Source organism: Pseudorasbora parva, chromosome 24 (genome assembly GCF_024679245.1).
Source record: "Pseudorasbora parva isolate DD20220531a chromosome 24, ASM2467924v1, whole genome shotgun sequence".
In the NCBI taxonomy this organism is placed as follows: Eukaryota; Metazoa; Chordata; class Actinopteri; order Cypriniformes; family Gobionidae; genus Pseudorasbora; species Pseudorasbora parva.
Window position 1 is genome coordinate 19,590,378 of NC_090195.1, and position 21,969 is coordinate 19,612,346.

A 21,969-nucleotide genomic window follows, 5' to 3' on the forward strand; every position below is an offset into this window, starting at 1 on the left:
TTATAAATGTTGCAATAACAGAATTCTTTATTTACAATTCAATTTGATTCAACATCAAATAGCATCAGCAAAGCCATATTAGTTGACAACTTGCATAACTGTATTTAAATTTCTCTCGGTATATCTAACTTTGCATAAAAGGCTCACACTAAGATTACACACATCGATGCGGATGAACAGAGATGTTTGTGACCACAACTGGGAAAAAAAATACATCTCAGGAGCGCAACACTGTAAGCTTTCTCCAAAAAGTCCTTATAAATTACATATTGCTTCGATTTCCCATTGCATCGTCTTCATTCTCACACATAACTGAGAGGGTAAAATCAGGACTGTACAAAATAATAAAACCCACAACTGATCACAAACAAAACATGGAAAATGAGCAATATTGAGACTGGAGGAGAGTGAGGGAGAGACAGAGAGAGAGAGTTCTGTAAGTATCCATTGATGAACTGGGTCGATCCTGTCAATGATTCGCTATACAAATATAATACAGACAACTTTTGTAATATACAAGACGGTAAAACAGATCTAAGGCAATATGCTAAGTCATAGCATTTCAAGGTTGTTGCATTTAGCTCTAAGAAATTGGCAGACTATACAAAACACATTTAAAGTCTCAGAAAAGAAAATCAAAAGGTAAGGTAAAGACAAATCATTTTAGGAAATTCAATAGCCGTTACAACTCCATTGATTTATTTCTTTATTTTAGGACAAATGGCTCTTTTGCACTAGCAGATAAAAAGTCTAGAAAACTCTGCACCACCTTCACATCATGGCTTATATTTATTTCAAAATCTTGACAATCTTTGGACTTTGCAGAGGGTAGTGGTACATGTGCGACCTCAAAACTGGCTTTTCTCCAATATGATAGATGCGTATGGATGTCAGTCCTTGTTCAAGGCATCCAACATTCATCAAATAGTGACCAAAAATAAAAATAAAAACTTGGAATAAATAAGTAGCCTACTCGTTTTAGTCGACAAATGCTAGCGGGTTTATTGAAATCGATCATTAGATATCCCACAAGAGAATGCAGGTGCTTCTCAGAGGATACAGAGCATTTTGAATGGTGGCCAGAGTGACGCTTCACCCCAAACAATGTGAAATCAAACTTGTATTTACAGTGTTGAAAAGGAAAAGCTAAAGCTATACCAAAACACCAGGTATATTCGTACACAACCACGGCACCTTCAGCGAATAATGACAGAGCTGGTCGTCGCAAACTTGTTGCTGCTGGTACATACAGTATATACTTAAAAACATGTAGGCCTAGTACTTTTTTAAACACACCAGCTTAAACACAGATGGCATGGCGATATTTTCAGCGAAAGCGACAATCTAACCCCGATACTGTGTGCAGACATGAGACGAAAACAAAATGAAAGTGGCATGTGTGTAAGTCGATCAATTCAAAGGCGAGGAAATTTGGCTTCGTCCTCAGATAGGCTAGAAAACAAGGACTGTATTGCGAACATTACAGCGATAAGAGTTTACGTGTTTGTAGTGACCTTTGATCCAAATCTCAACCGTTGATCCGGATGTTTTCAAGATGGCGAACAATGTGTGAATGTTGGAATAGCCACGAAAAACATCAATGATGCTTCATTTAATAATTCATTTTTTTTTGGCTACACCAGAACTAAAACCTGCTTTCACTGAGGAACAAGTAGATTTGGACATCTCGTTTTTGTTTTTTTCTTAAAATAGAAACCACAATAAAAAAATCTGTCTTTAATACTGAGTTTAAACCGGGGAGCAAAAATGTGTCTCCTGAAAAGTCCTGTACAAAAATTACAAAACAAAAGAAAACCTCAAGTAATATTTATTGCTTGTTGTCTTTTCTTACACACACCGGATTCTGCTTGTACCTATAGCATCTGGCATGAAGCACGTCACTCCACACAACAAAGAAAGCACGCTTCAGTGTTGAGTTTATGGCTGTGTTGGGTTCCTCCGGTGGGGCTCCCGGCTAAAGGCTTAGAAGCAAGCGAGTATCTGTACACTGTACACACAGCACCCTCTCAGACCCCCAAACCCAGGAAAGAAGAGCCACCGCACCCCAGCTCCCCCTTCCTTAGTACCACAGGAATCAGCACATCCTCATCTTCCCGCCAAAACGAACATGCTCGTCGTGAGAAACTCCGTCCTCGTTCCAGAAACAGTTAAGACTGGACTTTGAGGGGAGGAAGGGGGAATATATTGGGGGAGAAAAATTAAATATAGCATGAAACAAATCCCCCCCCACCCCCAGTATTGGTATTTACAATCTACCAGCATTTCATTTGACTAACCACAACAAAATCACCTTCTCTCTGAAACTACTGGACCAAGGAAAATATAATCCAGAGGTATGTTGCACTTTTTCTTACGCTGAGTGATTTTTCTCTAACTGATGGTTTATAAAGAAATCTACACTGTTATTAAAAAAAGAAACTATACATTAGAATAAAACTTAATTTAATACACAATAAACCTCTCAACTAAATTAAGCTAATTTTACAAACCATCATCTGGATTCTCATAATCTATGTAGATGCCATTTCAACATCATTCTATCTTTATTTGCACTCTGAAACAAAACAATAAAGAAAACAAAAAGGCAAAGTGGCTGAATTTTGAGCGTGCATTTCAAATGCAGTTATTCTTGCCTGTTTTGGAACGTCAGATTGGAAAGGAGTCAGAGAGAAAGATGGTTGGGCAAAAGAGCGTCTTCTTAAGAAGAGCCTGAAGTCCAGAAGAAGAAACGAGAAGAGAGACAGAGTAAAAGAGAGGGAGGAATACATTCATGGGAGACAAGGATTCCGATGCCACTGTCAGGGGAGACCTAAGTCACACTACGGTGAATGCAACGGAGCAGACTGACGGAAAGGGCTTACGGTGTAAGTACGAGACAGAAGGCCGTGCTCGACTGAGGGGGTGAGAGGGGGGCTCTAGGTCCAGAAGATCAAAGTGTCAGTGTGTGAGTGTGTATGTGTGTGTGAGAGAGAGTGAAGGAGAGTGTTCGTCCCCTCCGAGCTCCAGTACCCCTGATGCATCCTCTAGAGATGTCCAGTAGGGGGCAGTAGACAGGCTCTCTAAAGACCCGTACGGCCCCGATAGCAGCTTAAATAGCACAGCATCACTCCAAACTCTCCTTGATCACGCTGCAGCTGAAAATCACTCATGAAACATCTTCATTAAACTTGGTTTACTGCATTGTGATGTCCTCTGCCCCGTGTCAACAATACTTCTGCTGTGGAAAAGAGAAAGGGAGAGAAAAAACCTTGGCTTTAGACTTGACAGTGAGCATTCCTAAAATGAAAAACAAAGAGAAACTTACATTTTCCACAGAAATCATATATGAGCCATGTATTTTTGAAATACTAGAAAGGTCAAATGCCATATTAATTAACAATAATGAAGTTGTAAATAACTAGAGAGCTGCAGTGATTATGTATTTTTGTAGGCCAACCCAAAAGTTAACATCACTCTGGTTCCCTTGACAACAACCCAATAGTTTTTTTTGAATGAAGCTCTGTGATCAACTTTGTCCATCAAGATCATTTTCATGAACGAACAAAACTTTTATGAATTTTGAAGCCTTAATACAATCCCTAGAAATATAACACTAATGATAGGCTGTAAACAAAGTCATTTCACTCGGCGGCCATCTTTAAAACACCTCTCGGTCATGCAAGCGCAGCTCCTATCTCTTTGAATGGGGAAATTCTCTTTGCCAAGCTTCCGATTAAATTCAATTTTCACCAATGGAATCTGACAACTGTCTTATAAATTTAGTTTCTAAAGGCTTGAATCTGGAAAAAAACAGCCGCATTTTTAGCTTGGATAAAGCTAATGCGTACACGCGTCTAATGGCAGCTTTACTAATCAACGATTGGCTCTTTCAATTAGAAGGCGGGGCTTATTCACCATATCACCCCGTAGCCCAAGACTGGTTTCCCAGTGAAGCTAAGCAGGGCCGAGCCTGGTCAGTACCTGAATGGGAGACCGACTGGGAAAACTAGGTAGATGCTGGTAAGGGTGGGTGATATGGCCTCAAAGTGATATCACGATATTTCAAGAATATTTGCGATAATATTTATGATGATATAGAAAAAAATATATATAGGCTAGAACAAAGTTTTATTGGTTATTGCAGCTGGTAGGCAGCAGCATTTATTATTGCATACAAAATAAAGAGCATTGATGAGATAATATTTAATTTGAGGTGTAAATCTATTGTCATAAGGTGGCAGCAGCAGCAGCTTTATAATCACACACAGCACGAGTCAAATGAAAGCAAAGTAGCCTTGGTACAAGTTATTAGTGTTTTCACTGGAAATCTTAAGTAAAACTATAACATAACAAACATAACATTTTAGTTTAAGAAATAACTAAAGTAATTTATGCCATGGTCTGTCTGAATGTTCGATTCTGACTGGCTGGAAGGTGTGCAATAAAATCGTTTGATGCATAGGTAGTTCCAAGTCAGATATATCATCGTTCTACGCGGTATTCAATTAGCATGCTCGCGAATGCGCGCATGCAGAGCGCGGAGATTCAGGAGCACAGAAACCTGTTATCAACGCCGCCCGTGACTTTTAGCAATAAAATAGCTAAGCTACTGGATCACTACATTATATTTCTCGGCAACAAAAGAGTTACATTGCTTTTTTAAAGTAATAAACACACATCTTCGTTGGTAAGAGAGATGCTTACCAACCCCCCCCCAAGTAACCAAGTAGCTCCCTTTTTAGGTGCTAAATCGCCGTCGGAGGCTAATGCTGCTCTTCGTGTAGCCTACTCGCAGGCAGGTGTTGTTGTGCGCGTTAGGGTTAAATGCACCATATATGGAATGGATTTTGTGCCATAATTAAACAAATAAATCCATCATTTTGCAAACAAACACGATCTGCTTTGCAAAGGAAAACACGACTTGCAAACAAACAGAGAGCGATGTGCAAATGCAGTTTGTGCAGATTTTCTCACAAATGCAGTTTGTGCAGATTTTCTCACAAATGCAGTTTGTGTAGATTTTCTCACAAATGCAGTTTGTGCAGATTTTCTCACAAATGCAATTCTCTTCCAAAACAGCAGATTTCAGGCATGTAATAATTCACTCATTTTTGGGGGGAGGGGATAATTAAGCTGAGAGATAGTAACAAACATGTAGGCCTATGCATTTATGTGGACTAGATTTGGTATTTGTTCAAAGGTTACATGCAATTTGTAGGATGGTTTGTATTTATTTGTGAAATATGCATGCTCACTCATTTATTTGCAAAACACATATATATTTGTTACTCTTCTGCGTTTTCGCTCAAACTGTTCTTTGTATTTGCACATCGCTTTCTGTTTGTTTGCGAGTTGAGTTTTCCTTTGCAAAACAGATCGTGTTTGTTTGCAAAATGCTGGATTTGTTTGTTTAATTATGGCACAAAAATCACTCCATAACCATACGTCATCGCGTCGCTATATCATTGTTCACATTCATACAAGTAATCTGAGTGCAGTTTCTTCCTAAATATAAAGTCTTTGTGATAACTCTTTCAGTCTTTATTTAAAACATTTTATGTTATTTTATGTTGTAGAATAAAACATAAAAAATATATTGAGCTTGTGTTTACCACAGACCTTAATTTCAGACTTTAAACCCAAATCAATTAAAAACTATTGACTTTGGGACAATGGAACCGGAAGTGCTAAAATGCGAACATGTTTCTGGGTTTTCGCCTACAAAATATGTAATCTCTTCAGCATTCTATAGGAATGTCTGCAGTGCTGGCTTCAGGACTTCGGTTCCTACGGCATGCATCATGTATGAATAAATCATGTGAACTTCTGTTTTATAGTTTGCTGGGTTATTTAGCGGTGTTGTTGTGTATGCTTTAAGTTGTGGTGTTCATTGCATATCTGTTATGAAATAGGCTATGTGGTTGCTGTCACTGAGAACATTAAGATTCACACTGATATGCCCTGATAACTTCCTTAAATCAGCATATTGAATTAAAACGTTCTCCAAGTTTATATGCAAATGCATATTAGCATAACAATGTCAAAAGATAATCATTTGTGTAACTGACTGATGTTACGTGACATATGATGTTAACTAAATAGCAGTATGTTGACTGTACCACTTCTACTTCAGCCGAAGAGATAAGAACACATTTTTATAATTTCCTGGGTCAAGAAAAAGTCAGAGATGTCTGAATGTGCTTAAACCACAGTAAGGACACTGTCCTGCCACATGTGCATCTTCAGTAAGTCAACAGAGCGCTGGTTAAAGGGACAGTTCACCAAAAAATTTAAATACTGTTGTCATTATCACCCTGAAGTTGTTTCAAACCTATATGAATTTCTTTCCTCTGCTGTACACAGGCCCCATTGACTTCCATTGTATTCCCCCCCCCCCCCATACTATGGAGGACAATGGGGCACATGAATGGTTTGCTTATCCAAATTCTTCCAAATATCTTTTTTCTGTTCAGCAGAAAAAAATAATTCATACCGGTTTGAAACAACCTCCATGAGTAAATGATGATAGTTTTCATTTTAGGGTGAACTATCAGTTTAATGTGGGTGAAACCAGGCAAAATCGGGGTAAGGGAGAAATATTTAGCTGTGTCAATAAGTTTATGCTTAAGACGTTTAAGATCTTACTCCTATAAAGAGGCTGCAATAAATGTTTTCAATGTTATACAACAGGGGGCGCTATTACGCATCTTCTGAAAGAGTACAGAATGTCCGGATGAAAACAGGCAAAAAATGAACAAAAACAAGCGACTGAAAGTTGTAGTCTTTGACAAAAACGTGATTTTCTCAGCGTCTTGATCAAAATGTAGCTTTTTTGCTTAAAAGCAGAGGCTCTGTTCTTTCTTTTGATGTATTGCATGTTCAGATATTCATACAACAAAATATTCCCAGGGCCATGAAAGTTTTGTAAAAATGACCAAAACTGGGGAGTTAAGAGTAAATGCACTCTATGTCAAAGTGTTTTTTCATATTTTACTCATTAAGTTTACTAATTTTCTAAATGAGATAAAACTGTCTGTTTCACATTGCAATCATAAAAATAGCGGTTACAATCCAGTCGATTATGAAGCACAGGCCACATGACTTGGTGTGAAGCGCATTTACAGAGTCATTTTAAAAATAATACGTTTAGTAACACTTCAGGGTTCAATTCTCACTATTAACTATTGGCTTATTAGCATACATATTACAAGGATATTGGCTGTTTATTAGTACTCATAAAGCACATTGTAGTATCTGACCTTATTCTGCATGACCATATTCTCCCTTAATCCTACCCAATACCTGAACTTAACAACTTCCTTACTATTTACAAGTAATAATTAGGAGTTTATTGAGGAAAAAGATGTAGCTAATAGTTAGTTAAAAGTGAGAATTGGACTGTAATCTTAAGTGTGACCATAAGTTTATAAAAATCTACACTCATCCAATTATATGAGAATATGCTTGTATGAGGAGGATGTTATTTTGCACAAAATAAACTGTAATAATTAATGTCAGGTAAATTACTTTTTAAAAGCTCTTGTAACCCAGTTTTATGTACCCCTCATTAAAATGTGTTGTAATGCCAAACTTTGTGTTACCATGAAGAGATAATTACAGCTAAGAAACAGAGAGCAATAATTCATTAAACCTCCACTAATGGCAAAATGCTAAATTATTTAAAGACTACCGACTATACACACATCTTGGGAATAAATCAGCGTACTGAGTTTTCAACGGCCTGTGGACTTATAACAACACCAAGTGCACACGATCAAACCGATGCAACTTGGTTAAATATTCATACTATTTAATGAAGCTTAAAAGCTGCAGCGGACTGTGTAAAGCATAAAAAAATCCTTACTACATAACTGGCGCGAGAGTGCATCACTTAAGAAAACATATTAAAGAACTATTTTAAACCCACAATATGTAATTTTTCGCCGCTAGAGGTCGCTTATTCAAAACAAAGGTGTAGCTTGATGATCGTGGAGCTTTTATTATGCCGCAGACGACCGCTTCCGGACATGCATTTGTGGGGTAAAGCAGCGCTGTTTTATCATATCAGATACATTTGACTGTGTTTAAAGTTATGTTATAGTGCTACTCTGCTCAGCAGCTTCCAGGCTTGTACAAAATACAGAATTTCAGAATTGGCCTTCATTCATTGTAATCTGAATTGAATTGACTCCGCCCCACAGGAAGCGGAATTTGAATTGGAATGACAGGAAGTAGAATTAAATTCATGACAATTCAAAGAAATTCCACAGTCACACAACAGAAAGAATGTGTTGAATCTCACACACATTCAGTGTAGGAAGGTTACTTTGGAAATGTATTTGCTTACTGTTATAATTTACCCATTATAAATGTGGTTTGGATTACTTTATCAATTCAAAGCAATTTCCTTTTAATATGATTAGTAACTAATTGAATGACACATTTTACCTCAGTAATACAACAAATACATTAATTTTGTAATTTAATAACAATTTCATTACACACATCTACCCTGTAAAAATATTACACAGTATCTACTTAAAAAAGGTAACAAAATGACATATTTCAGTACTTTTTATGATGAATTAAATCTTAGTAGTTGAATGTGCTTTTTCAAAAGAAAGTTGATTTTGATATATATAAGTAAATGGAAATTACCTGTTTATATTTGACTTTTAGTTATGTTATTCAATTAATAGTCTGTTTGATACTGGCACAATGCTAGAAACAAACTTGTTATTGCACTAGCATTAGCAAAGTGTTTGCTCATTGAACAAAACAAAAATTCATCTTCATAATAATAATAATAATAATAATACTTGCAGTTATTCACATCACAACCTAACTATAAGCTCTACTCTTCTGTACAATGGTAATGGTCAAAATTTCAACATAACAGAAATGTCAAACATAAATGAACATTATACACTAACAGATGCTTCCCTTCACTCAAACACACATTAAACAACACTTCATTTCAATGTTAATCTCCATTTCCGGCCATATGCAAAGCATGCTGGGAACTAACAATGGTTTCTCTAAATAAAACTGCATAATTGAGCTAATTCTCTTAAAATAATCAAGTAATCTTATTTTCCTTAATTTTATTAAACAGTTCCTCAATTCAAACCTCAAAATTGCTTATATTTCCTTAAACAAATTAGGAAAGTGTATCTCTTGGTTTTATTTCTATACAACATTGAACCACAATTTTCTTAATTAAATTCAAAGTCAAGAATTGTGCACAAGCCTGGTAGCTACTATGAGACACTTGTTGCGCACTGCAGGGAGCTAGATCCATATTTGGCATGGCAAAACATGGTACTTATGGTAAATCAAGAAAACAAGATTTAAACAATAAGACTAATTATGTTGAGCTATATAAGATTGATTAGTTTTCTGTCGTTGAATGAATCCAAACAGTTGCTCACCCTTCTAATAAAACTAATATATTAAAGCGTCTTTAGTGTTTCCATGCTTTCGGAAATCAAGGGTAACACATGGGTATGATGTCATTGATAGGCGACGCATGGACACGGTCAGTGTTCTGGTTAAAATGGTTAATTTCTCTGGATTTAAACATTTTTGAAAACATTTGGAATAATATAAATACACAAGTCAACAAAATATATAGCATTTGTTTCTTTTGGATATTTTAATCCAAAAAGCTTACATATTGTGCCTTTAAAGGTAAACATGTTAAAGGATTCAAATGTTTGGGGTCAATAAGATATTTTTTTCATGTCTTAAATGAAAGAAGAAATATGTTCACCCAGGCTGCATTTATTTGATCAAAAATATAGCAATAAATGGTTTTTGTGACATTTTATTCCGAGATCTATTTTAATTATTTCCCATCCGTTGTTCTGCTTAATATTTTTGTGTAATTTTTTTTTTTCAGGATTGTTTCGAGATTCTGCTAAATTTAATGCATCCTTGCTAAAAAAATAACTAATCCCAAACTTTTGAACAATATTGTATATATTAGTATACTGCATATATAATATATAAAACATGTATACACAGTAAAAAAACTTCATTTAGCTTTTATTTACATGATTAAACCACAATATTGTTAATACTGATCCTAATGTTATAATCTGATGATAAGATTTGGTTAGTTCTGGGCGTGCAGGAATGTGTGGTCAAACCCTAGCTGACTTTTAGACGTCATGTCTGATATTTAGCACTCAAAGTCTGTCATGTCTGCATATATGATCTCATGATCCACCTCAAACAGGCACTAATTGCCAGCGACTAATCACATCACTGTCCTATTATGTCTAGTTCTGCATCATCCCTCTCATCTGCAAAATTACTCGGGATAATTAGAGTAAATTATTAACGAGCTAGTTGCAGAGTCAACTACGCTATTTGGTGACCTCAGACACTTAAAGTCTGACCATTAGACATTTTATGTCTAATGGTTTAAGTAAATAAAAGCATCCAATAAATCTACGGTGCAACGCTTTTACTAAACTCTTGGCTGGAACATTGAGGGGTTTAAATGTGCTTCATTATTTAGCGTTGAAAAGTTTGAGAGTTTGACAAGCACTGCAAAGTAGTTTCACTCTAAAGATGGGTTTTAAAAGTATCTTGAGCTTTCAAACCATCTAGTTGAGTTGATTGTTGGGAACAGTGGAGCTTGAACGAGTTCCCAAAAAGCAATAAACATTCACCCGTTTCATAGATGAAGGTGTCACATCATGACTGCATGTGTCTAACCTGTTCAGGGCCCATGTTGGCCATGTTGCCCCCAGGTCCAGAGTTCATTGAGCTCATGCTCATCTGGTTGCCCATTTGGCCCATGTTGCCCGAGTTGGTGGCCATGGGCACGTTGAGGTTCATGGCGTTACCGTTGTACATGTTGTTATTGGCCTGCTGACCAAACTGAGGTGGCGACTGCTGCGTGAACATACTGTGGAGAGAAGCATAAAGGTTTAAGACCCTTTAGGTGGTAAAATGTTTCCTACCTAATTGTCTTAGACAAAAATATCTTTTTTAATAACTTAATTTTTTTAATTTATTGCTCACCAAAGCTGCACTCATTTGTTCAAAAATAATTTATTTAAACTAAACTTTCAGCATCATTACTCTAGTCTTCAGTGTCACATGATCCTTCAGAAATCATTCTATTATGCTGATTTGGTGCTTTAGAAACATTTCCTATTATTATCAATTTATAACAGTTGTGCTGCTTAATATTTTTGTAAAAACACAATTCTTTTTTTTGCGGATTCTTAGAATGAATAGAAAGTTCAAAGAACAGCATTTATATGAAACGGAAATCTTTTTTTAACATTTTAAATGTATTTACTTTTGATCAATTTAGTGCATTTTTGCTGAATAATTTCTTTAAAAAGAATTTAAATTAATGTATTTCTTTTTTACTTTAGATTGGTGGGGTGTGTGTGTGTATATATATATATACATAAAAATAGTATATAAAATATATATATATTTTAAAAAAGTAACAGCGATCACAAATATGTCAGCATGCGAGTAGCTGTTTCCATCCACCTATTTTTAATGTGCATTTTGGGATATCGCATAAAAAACATTGCTGGATGGAAATGCCAAGACGAGTATAAATTCTAAAAATGCTCATTAAAAAATGTATGCACTAGTTTGAGTCAGACACATTTTTTATCCGATAAGGAAACACATATGTGCACACGCAAAACAATCATGTGACTGCACAATGGGACGGCATTACTGGACCTACCAGTGGATCGATCTTTTTGCACAGCATCTGAAATGCTGTTTTGGTCATTCAGAAAAGCCTGAGCAAAGTCTGTCGTCAAAGTGCTTTGGTATAATTACCTTCCAGAACTGTCTTACATGACCGCGTTTCCAAACAGTAGGCATCTGGCTCCGAAAGCAAGATAACATGTTTATTGGCTTTTGTCTGCACGCTCTGAGACGCAAATAATTTATTACGAAAATGATTATATAAAATTCTCCTTCTTTCCTTACTGACATTTAGCGGCAGTTTATTAGGAAGAGACGATTTTGTTCTCCTCGACTAGTCACAAATGTTTTATGGAAAATTCCAATTTTGCACACAAGTCAAACGCGCAACTTTGGGTAGAAACATTGCTAATGTCATGTGATAAAGCTGCACCTGTTGGCATTCATGTTGCCCTGTGTCCATCCGTTCATGTCAGGGGAGGACTGAAAAGAAGTGTTGCCCTGGGCCTGTTGCATCATGGGACTCTGGGCGTGGCCCATCCTGGGAGACATTAGGGGGCTCTGAGGGGTGGCGGCACCACCGAACCCGCCATCCGACTGCTGACTCATACCTGACACACAAACACAGATGTGAGGAGACAAACCTCGACTTGACATAAACATACATCAAAGAAATTAAATACAAATCACATAACTATTACTGTACAGTGCTCACATCATATTCACTCTCTCGCACTCATTCACAACAGCACCCAGAAATTAATTATAATCTGTAACAAAAAACGGATTCATAATATTCATAAATAAAAATCTAAACATACACAAACATACTCAGACACACACAATAAATGCAAACCAAATCAAATCATTCATTCACCAAACTAATTAGCTGATCATCATTTTTAGAAAGCATAAATCATATTGAGAAGTGTTTCAGCCCATCTCCATAATCAAAAGTGAGGAATCAGGAGGGACTCGCATTCCGTGTTTAACTAGAGGGGTTTAGAGGTGTTAAGCAGGCAGTAAGGTAAAGTTACACATGCAGGTTAGTGTTAGTGGCTGAGATAGCCAGAGAAAAGAGGGGTGGGTGGGTAATGGGCAGGATTGGGGATGGGTTCTGGGTCACCGCATAATTGGTTTAAAAATCAACTGCTCCGCCTCCACTGATCACCATCAGCCAATTAGTCTATGCAGGACAGACACTGACACATATGACACAGCACAGTCATAGACACCCACAGTTATCAACGGTTTGACACAACACAAGCGTTGAATAAGTATGATACACTGACTCTGACTGCATCGGTAGCTCATGTGTTACCTAAAGATCTACTGTGGCAAAGCTGGATATTCTTAATGTCTGGATCGGTTGAATTCGGCTGATTACCACAAAATATTATCAACTCATTCTTCCGTTTGTAAAAAAGAATGCAAAATGCAGTTCATAAAAAGTTATTTCAATGGAAGCCCAATTACATTGAGCAGGTGGCAGTTTAAAATATGCAAATGATCACACCGTTTGTTTTTACAAACTGAAATCATAATAATTTTCTGTGTTAATACAGAATTCTGCTCATAGATAATACGTTCTAAATAACGTGGACTATTCCTGTAATAAATTCTTCATTTCATGTGGGGGAAACATTCAAGAGACTCTTCTGCCCTCTAGTGCCACCTTCTGCCATAACCATTAAGATGTTTCAAGTGCACTACATCAATACCTTTTTAAATGAATAGTACTTATCAAGCATAAAGCGCTAAATAACCCATTACCTCACAATACTTGACTGAACAACTACAAACATTTAAAATGCCAAATACTCACTGAAATGGTTCCTTAAGTTCAGATTATAAATATGAACATAACTTAATTCTAGTGAATTTTGGTTTTAAGTTTTATAAATAATACAGTAAATAATCCTGAAAATATAAATCTCTTAAAATTATTATTTACAATCTAAATACTGTCATTATTTACTTACCCTTGTGTCATTCCAAAACATGAATGACTTTCTTCTAGTGCTATTCTAGTATTATTTATATGCTATTATACAATATTTTTATATTTTGCATACATTTTTATTTTAATATTAGTTTACAATTTAGTGATTTTGTTACATGCTTTTTTTATTTTGTACATTAATTACATTTAGCTTTTATTTTTATTTCTGTAATTCCATTTTTAGTAATTTTAGAACTATCTTAATTCAGTTAGTTGCAATATTTGTAATTATCATTTAAGTTTTTCATTTAATGTTTCTATTTGATTTGATTTGAGCTTTATTTCATAAAACTATTTTTAGCTGTTTTAGTTAACAATAACAACTGTAACACAAAAGGTGATTTTTTTAAGAATATCCTGGCTGCTGAATAAAATACACAGATCACTTTTATGATATATTTATGATGCTTTTTTGTCATTTTAGTGTCTTCATTCAAAAAAAGCTGGTTAGAAAAAAAAAAAGTCCCCTTTTGTGCTCAACAGAAGAAAAAAAGTGTTTTGGAGCAACATGAGGGTGAGTAAATAATGTCAAAATTATAATTTCTGCATGAACTAATTATTTTAGGTCTTTTAGAATATGATTTTTAAGATTGGATGTCACTATAGTTGCTGAAATAGTATTTGTACACAGCTGACCTGTCTCTGAACTATTGCGTTTCTAATTAAACCCTGTTGACCGGCCCTGGACGCCATTGATTTTTCACCGTACACTCCGATCACACAAGTTTAGCCTGTAGCGTTGCTGGTCGCAGGTGTTTGTGCGTGTGTGTGGAAGCGCATGACACACAGACAGAGAGAAAGGGCAGGCAGTACCTGAGCTGGGGAACTGAAAGGCACTGTGCTGCATTTGAGGGCTCATAACAGCCCCAAACTGTCCGCTCAGACTGCCCAGCATCCCCTGGTTAGCTAGACTCATCTGAGAGCCATGCATGGCGCTGTGGGAGAGGAGCTGGGGGGCGGGGAGGTTGGGAGAACCGGGGGAGAAAGGGCTGGTGGAGGGGGGCGGCGAGGCCAGTCCTGTACCGTAGTTGGGCGGATAGGGGAACTGCTGGGGGTTGGCCTGGGGGATCCGAGGGTTGCTCATGGTTCCGGGCATGCCTGCTGCGGCCATGTTGGGCGGCAGGTTGAGGCCCTGGGCTCGCATGACCATGCTGCGCTGCTGCTGCTGTTGCTGCTGCTGCTGCTGCTGCCGCTGTTGGTCCAGCTGACGCTGACGCAAGTGATTACTCAGCATCTCTCTCTGCCGCTGGGCCAGCATCTGAGCGTTGATTGTCCCCTGGGAGACAAAGAGAGAGTTCTGCGTGTTATTTAGGCAAGCCCGATACCGGTGCACGAGAGAGTATGCAGGAACTGATTCGCAGTACCTGATTTGGAACGTTGGGTCTTAGAGGTAGGTTCATATTTGACACTCCAGTCATCTGATTCATCATAGGCTGACGATTCTGGGAGAGACACAAATTATTTTCATAGGCATTTTTTCTGTATTTTATGCTACTCTTGTTTTGTATGATACTGATACTTTATAATATATATATATTATATATAATATACAATTTTTTCATGATATATATATATATATATATATATATATATATATATATATATATATATATATATCATGAAAAAATGGTAAAGCATTTCAAAAAATACACACAAAAAAATCTAATCAAATTATATTTTAAATAATAACCATCACATTATATATAATTACTGCTGGTATCTTGAAATGATCAGACACCAAACAGTTATGAGCGATGACCCCTAAATAAACCCAAATGAGGTCAAGGAACAATTCCTGAAATGTCCAGCAGGGGGCAGCTAACCAAAGAAGGTACTAGTCACCATCTGATGTCTGATTTACATTAAACAATATTTTCAGCTTTAATGTGTGTCTGTGTGTGTGTAAGGATAGACAACGATTGTGTATTAAGTCTTTGGATTAACAAAGCTAAGCTAATCGGCTGACTGTCACCAGTTAATTAAAAATACACAGGCAAAGCTTTCCATTGTGCTGTTTATATCCACTTGAAATGGTTTTGTTAAAGGCATAGTTCACCTACAAAAAAGTATTTATTTTGAGAAATGTCTTAGTGGTTTTTGCAGATACAATGGAAGTGAATGGTAGTTTACAATGGTAGTTTACAAATGGTAGAATGTTTTGCTGTTTGTATTACTCCACTTGTGTTTGTTGGCCATTATACATTTTTTTGCATGTTCCACAAATAAAAGAAAGTAATTCAGGTTTGGAACAACATGAGGATTAGTAAATGATGACAGAATTGTCACTTATGGGTGAACAACCCCTTTAAAGCAACTAAATGATCACTCTGCTTGAAATTGACGGTATGAACAGAAAATAATATAGACAAGAAATACAGATATAACCACTTTTATTCTACTTAAAATCACACTCTGGGCTTTCTTCTTGTGTATGAGAGTAAAAACTATACCTGCTGTGCTTGTAGCCTGTGTTGAAGCTGCAGTCTGAGTGTATTGGGTTGGTTGGGGACGACCCCAGTGGGTCTGAGTCCTGGTCTGGCCGGCACACGGAGCATGGGGTATCCCGGCCTCTGCCCCATCTGTCCCGTCATGCCATGGAAGCTGGGGTCCTGCATGGGTGTGTACCCGCCCTGCTGCATGTGGGCCTGGGAAGCAGCATACTGCTGCTGGCTGTACATGGGTGGCTTCTGATCCATCATCATACCAGGGTCCTGACCAGGAAACTGATCCTGCTCCACTGGCTGGGCCTGAACACGTGTGAGGATACACAGTTACACTTGAACAAGCAATAAAACACCTTATTTACTTTATGTCTTGTGTAGGTGCATTATTAATAAATAGTACACATAAATTATGGCTGCCAAACGATTAATAGCGATTAATCGCATCCAAAATAAAAGTTTGAGTTTACATAATATATGTTGGTGTACTGTGTATAATTTTTATGTATATATAAATACACACACATGCATGTATATATTCAAGAAACATTTGTTATATTTATATATAAAAATAATTATATTATTTATAAATAATATAAACTATATAAATATATATTATATATACAGTGTATACATAAATTGTTTTCTAAAATGTATACATGCATGTGTGTATCCAAATATACATAGTAAATTCTACACAGTACACCAAAATATATTATGCAAACTCAAACTTTTATTTTAGATGTGATTAATCGTTTGACAGCCCTAACATAAATCAGATATTTCGGTCCTGGATTTTGTAGTGATGCACAGAAATATCAGCAACTAAAATATCTGCAATCGCTCGGTGTTTCAACTGCGGAAAGACATCAATAAAGCAGCTTGTTAATGTCACGCAACATTACATTTACTGTACCTCAGGAAAGTCATTCAATGTCCAAAGCTGGTTAGTTAACTAGAAAAGACAAATTGGAGTAGAAAGAATTATATTAATTATATAAACAAAAGTTGATGTAAAAACTGCCTTATGTGCAATCTAAATGTTTATATACAAGTTTTTGTTTGAGTGTTGATTATTTAATACATTTCAATCATTTTTGGTCATTTCAGATGTCGAGATAATAGTTTTTTTTTTTTTACTTTTTATAAATTGTGCATAGTATCACAACAGATACTTTATTATGAAAGGAAATAGAGTAAGCATTTAGAGTACGCATGTATATTGACTTTCCAACAAACTTTATTTTTAGTTTTTAGTCTAAATGCAAACTTTATTTTTGTGCATCACTAGGTTTAGTGAAGGATACAGTCGATGAAAGAAAAAAGGGACTGGGCTATAAAAGATAAATGTACCTGTCCCACTAATGCCGGGATACCAAGTGCACGGTCTATCTCCTCTAGACCATCAAAATCTTTTAGGACAGTGTAGAGCTGGCTGAGGAGAGCGCCCTCATCGGCCGGACCCTCGGGGGCAGGGGGGCACAGCACATCCTCCTGAGAGCCGCTGTATATGGAGCTGACAGACATGAGAGGCTCTGATTAAGCAACTGAAACATGAATGATGGGATATCCCATAATGAAGTGCGTTTGTCTAGCAGTTTTGTTAAAGAAGGACAAAATCAACATGTGCACAGCACACACCTCCAATTAAGCAGAGGGTCTAACAATAGTGACAATAATAAATGCTGTTTACCTGTTCTGGTTCCCAAATGGCACCGACTCTATAGGCATCACACTGTCTGGCCATGGAGCCGTCTGATTGGGCGGTGCCTGTTGCTGGGGAAACTGGTGGCCAGCCATGCCCATGTCCATGTTTGACTGGGCTGAAGAAAAAACAGAAATGATAAAACATGTCTAAAACTGCAGAATTTTTTTTTTTTTGTTAATAGATCTGCATTAGTAAATAAGTCACTAAATAACACTTGTTAGGATCAGGAAAAAAAAGCGAACGGAGAAGAAAAGTCTTTCCTTTAAAGCTGAGAAATATCTGTGCAGTGTACATTTACCATTGGTCATCATCTGGGACTGAATCATCTGTCTGGGTCCAGGCTGGCTGCTAGGCCTCATGGGCATGCCTGTGCCAGAGTTAGCCACCATGCGAGCGTGGAGCGCCCCCTGCGGGAGAGAGTGCTGGCCGGCGGGAGCGGCTGTGGCGGGTGAGGTCGCGCTACCCACGGGACCAGGACCCTGTGCGCCCCAACCGTCCTGCTGCATTCCTACACGTTGACCGTTACTACCCATGACTCCTTTTAAAAAAACAAAAACAAAAAAACAAAAACAGAGAGGTTTACATTTAAAAGTAATTTATGATAAATACAAATGTATTTAACATATTTTTGATTGAAACAATTTTCAGTGAGAATTTACACAACCGTTCAAAAGTTTTGGGACAAAGAAAATTTACTTTTTATTTAGCAAGGATGCCTAAAATCAAATCAAAAGTTACAGTTAAGTTTAAGGATTACTCAAAAAATATTTTAACACCTATTTTTAATTGTAATATTTCATAATATAACTGTTTTTACTATATTTTTAATCAAATGAATGCAGCCTTGGTGCCCATTAGTGACCTTTAGTGTTGCCCAGTCCATGTTTTTCCTTTTCAATTGTTGCCGTGGGTTGATTTTTTCCTGTGGATTAACATATATTTTAGGCTATATTTGCTTGTCCATTGGGCTAGTTATTTTGTGCAAACCTGGCAACATTAGAAAACCTTTTAAAGCCATAAAAAAATCTTTAAAAAAAGTTTCAGAAGTAATATATATATGTATATATGGGAGATAAGCTATTATATTTTCCTATGTATATTGCATTGTATGTATGCATGTATGTATGTATGTAAGTATCAATCTTTGCTCATTTCCTTCTCACATGATGTCCATACAGCTAAATCCTCATATTTCCACAACAAAATCAACAGCACCTCAGACACACGCACACTTTTCAGAACTTTTAACTCTCTCCTCTGTCCCCCTCCACCACCTCCCACCACATCTCTCTCTGCAGACGATCTTGCCCATTTTCTCACAGATAAAACCACAATCATCAGCAGTCAGTTCCCACCTCCACACACACACAATTTTAAATCAGCCACACCCTCAGCCAAACATTTTCTCTCCTCCTTCTCTTCACTCACTGAGGCTGAAGTATCTAAACTTCTCCTCTCCAGCCACCCCACTACCCTGCCCTCTAGATCCCATCCCCTCACACCTTCTACAAGCATATATATATATGGCCAGTCCTTCCTTAAAAACTGTTACTACTGTCACAAGCTTTTGTTCTTTTTCTATGTATTCGGGCTAGTTTTTAACACAGTTTTATGCATAATATACAAAAATAAGGTAAAATGTTGTTATTGTCCCTTTTTAGAGTGACTGCATTCAGACTCCCGACAAATGTGGCCCAAATCCGATTTTGTGACTGATCTGTTTTTCTCATGACAATGTGAACAGCACAAACAACATGGAATCAGATCTTTCCAATTCCGATTTGTGCCACTTCCATATGTTCTAAATCCACAGGTCAGATGTTTTGCAATGTGACTTCAGACTGAACAGTCATACCAGAGTTCATGCAATTTTTACATCGTCACAATTCTGCGCTAATGGGAGTCACTTCAAAAGATTTTACACACCTGATATTATCAAGACAGTTGTGAAAGTTAGTCAGTGAAGGACAGTGACGTGTCAGAGCTCAAAAGTATTACAGTGAAAGCTCTATATACAAGCAAAATATGAGGGCTCGAATCATAAATGTTTAATAACTATGCTCTCTATTTTCTCATCCTCGTCTTTGTTTTTTTAAATTGCCAGAGCATAAATTCACTGGCTTACGTGGCAGATTACACAATAAATAAAAACATAACGTTATTGTCTTCTAGGTTTACTTACGCATTGTTCTTTTGCACATGCAGGTCAGTTCAGGACCACTGGATTCTGATATTGGCCACAATTAAAACAAGCCAGAGGACACAGGAGGCATTTTTGCCTTTCAATAAATCTTAAGAAGTTACTGTGGATTGTTTCGGTTTTCATTCCCATATACACATGTCCGTACGTTTAGTAAAACCTAGAGTTAGTGACAGTAGCAAAGTGGGCCAGACCTTAAGGGTCCCATAGGGTTGATTGACAAAATAAACGTGAAAAAAATTATGGAATATATAAAATATGGGTCACACTTTAGATTAGGATTCAATTCTCACTATTAAGTAGCTATTAGCCAAACCTTCATACTGATGGCAGAAGGTCTGGACTCCAGATTCCATTGGTCAAGGACCGGCTAAGAGGACGCTTGCAACCAATCACAGTTCGTTTTGTCCAGCGTCTTGTTTAGGGGCATGAAAAAGTAAAGTTGATGTACAATAACAGACCGACGTGCATCTATAAATTATTAATTGAAGAACGTTGTGCAAATTTACTGCAACAATGGAGCCGCGAACTTCACACACTTGTGAAAATCCAGCATTTAGTTGATCCTGGTAAGCGTTCATTGTCTCGGTTGTAAACACGACGGTGTTCTTCTTCCACGAGGGAGCTTGGCGTCACAGCATTTGTTTCCAGGCGGTCCGTTAAAGCACGCAACACACATCTTGCGGATGTACTGTTGAATTCAACCAATCAGATGACGACTTCGAAACTCCTGAAGTGTTTCTAGTAAAGTGACGTCTGAGGCTGATAACAAGTAACTATTAACTATGGGGAAACTGGTGGACCCTAACCTAAAGTGTTACCAATATGTTATCATTCAGTTCACATAACTACAATTTAAAAAGCTTCCATCTGAAAATAAAATTAAGATATGATCAGATAAAAAAAAAAAAACCAAGCAATTCTTTCCAAAGGTTATGAGTCATTCATATCTAGCCGCTCAGTCTCACCTTATGTGCATGCGAATGCAACCCACCACACAGACAAAACAGAGGGGCTTTCTTTTGATCTGACTCAGCACTTTTGTGCCGTTTTACACATTTGTCTTCCTCTTGGCTAACAGCGTCATACTTGACTGTGCATCGGCGATCACAGTGAAACTTAGGTTTGCACATGGTCGAGGCGGAATTGGAACTTTCCTCTCATAGTAGGCGTTAAGTGTGGAGGAAGCCAAGTGTTTTGGTGCATGTGTGCAGACAAGCTTCATTTATGTCCTTTATTTGTCGTTACTGCACATTTAAATGTCATTACAATGCTGCATGACCCCAGCTAAACTCACCTGCATTGACCATGTTGGGCTGACCAGGCATGACACTGTGGTTTCCCATCATGCCTTGCTGCTGCATGAGTGAGTAGGGGCTGCTGTTCCTCATCAGAGGGTACTGACCCTGAGCACCTTTAGCAGGCATGTTCATTTCCAAAGACACGCTTCTGACCGGAGGAGCTCTGCCGGGATGACCTGGCCGCGGCGCACCGAAATCTATACAAAAAAACACACACACAGCAAACATCCAGTAAGAAAAAAACCTTATTTAGTTTGGTGAGTCTGGTCTTTCTAGATAAATTACACTACCGGGTGTTTTTAAAAGAAGTCTCGGCAACACTATTTAAAGCTTAATGCGATAATTATGCATTGTAATGCACTTTATAATGCATTGTATGATCTCATAAATAATTGCAGATTACAGATATAATACATCTTCAGAAAGTATAATGCATTAAAACAAGACAAACAAACAATTTCCGTTGTAACAAGGAATCTGTGAATATTATAATGCATTTTAACTTTGGTTACAATTATTTATGAAAAGATTTAATGGATTATAACGTACATTATGAATACCTTTATAATGAATTATACATCAAGGCTTTAAGTAAAGTGTTACCGAAGTCACTTATGCTCACCAAG

The 21,969-nt window shown here is 37.1% G+C and overlaps 1 protein-coding gene across 4 annotated transcripts in view; it reads right to left on the reverse strand.

Annotated features, from left to right (window-relative positions):
- The window catches only part of ncoa2 (nuclear receptor coactivator 2), a 148,515-nt gene continuing 126,546 nt past the window's right edge, over nucleotides 1–21,969 (reverse strand). For 2 of the 4 annotated variants that reach the window (XM_067435023.1, XM_067435022.1), the window contains exons 13-22: nucleotides 21,340–21,540; nucleotides 18,141–18,380; nucleotides 17,828–17,957; nucleotides 17,488–17,650; nucleotides 16,144–16,440; nucleotides 15,058–15,135; nucleotides 14,507–14,969; nucleotides 12,125–12,302; nucleotides 10,726–10,918; nucleotides 1–3,238 (exon numbers count right to left, since the gene is read on the reverse strand). In XM_067435023.1, the coding sequence (XP_067291124.1) occupies nucleotides 3,224–3,238; nucleotides 10,726–10,918; nucleotides 12,125–12,302; nucleotides 14,507–14,969; nucleotides 15,058–15,135; nucleotides 16,144–16,440; nucleotides 17,488–17,650; nucleotides 17,828–17,957; nucleotides 18,141–18,380; nucleotides 21,340–21,540 (1,958 nt within the window). In that variant the 3' untranslated portion in view covers nucleotides 1–3,223. The remainder of the gene's footprint in view (nucleotides 3,239–10,725; nucleotides 10,919–12,124; nucleotides 12,303–14,506; nucleotides 14,970–15,057; nucleotides 15,136–16,143; nucleotides 16,441–17,487; nucleotides 17,651–17,827; nucleotides 17,958–18,140; nucleotides 18,381–21,339; nucleotides 21,541–21,969) is intronic. The other 2 variants (XM_067435025.1, XM_067435024.1) reach the window with 2 other exon arrangements.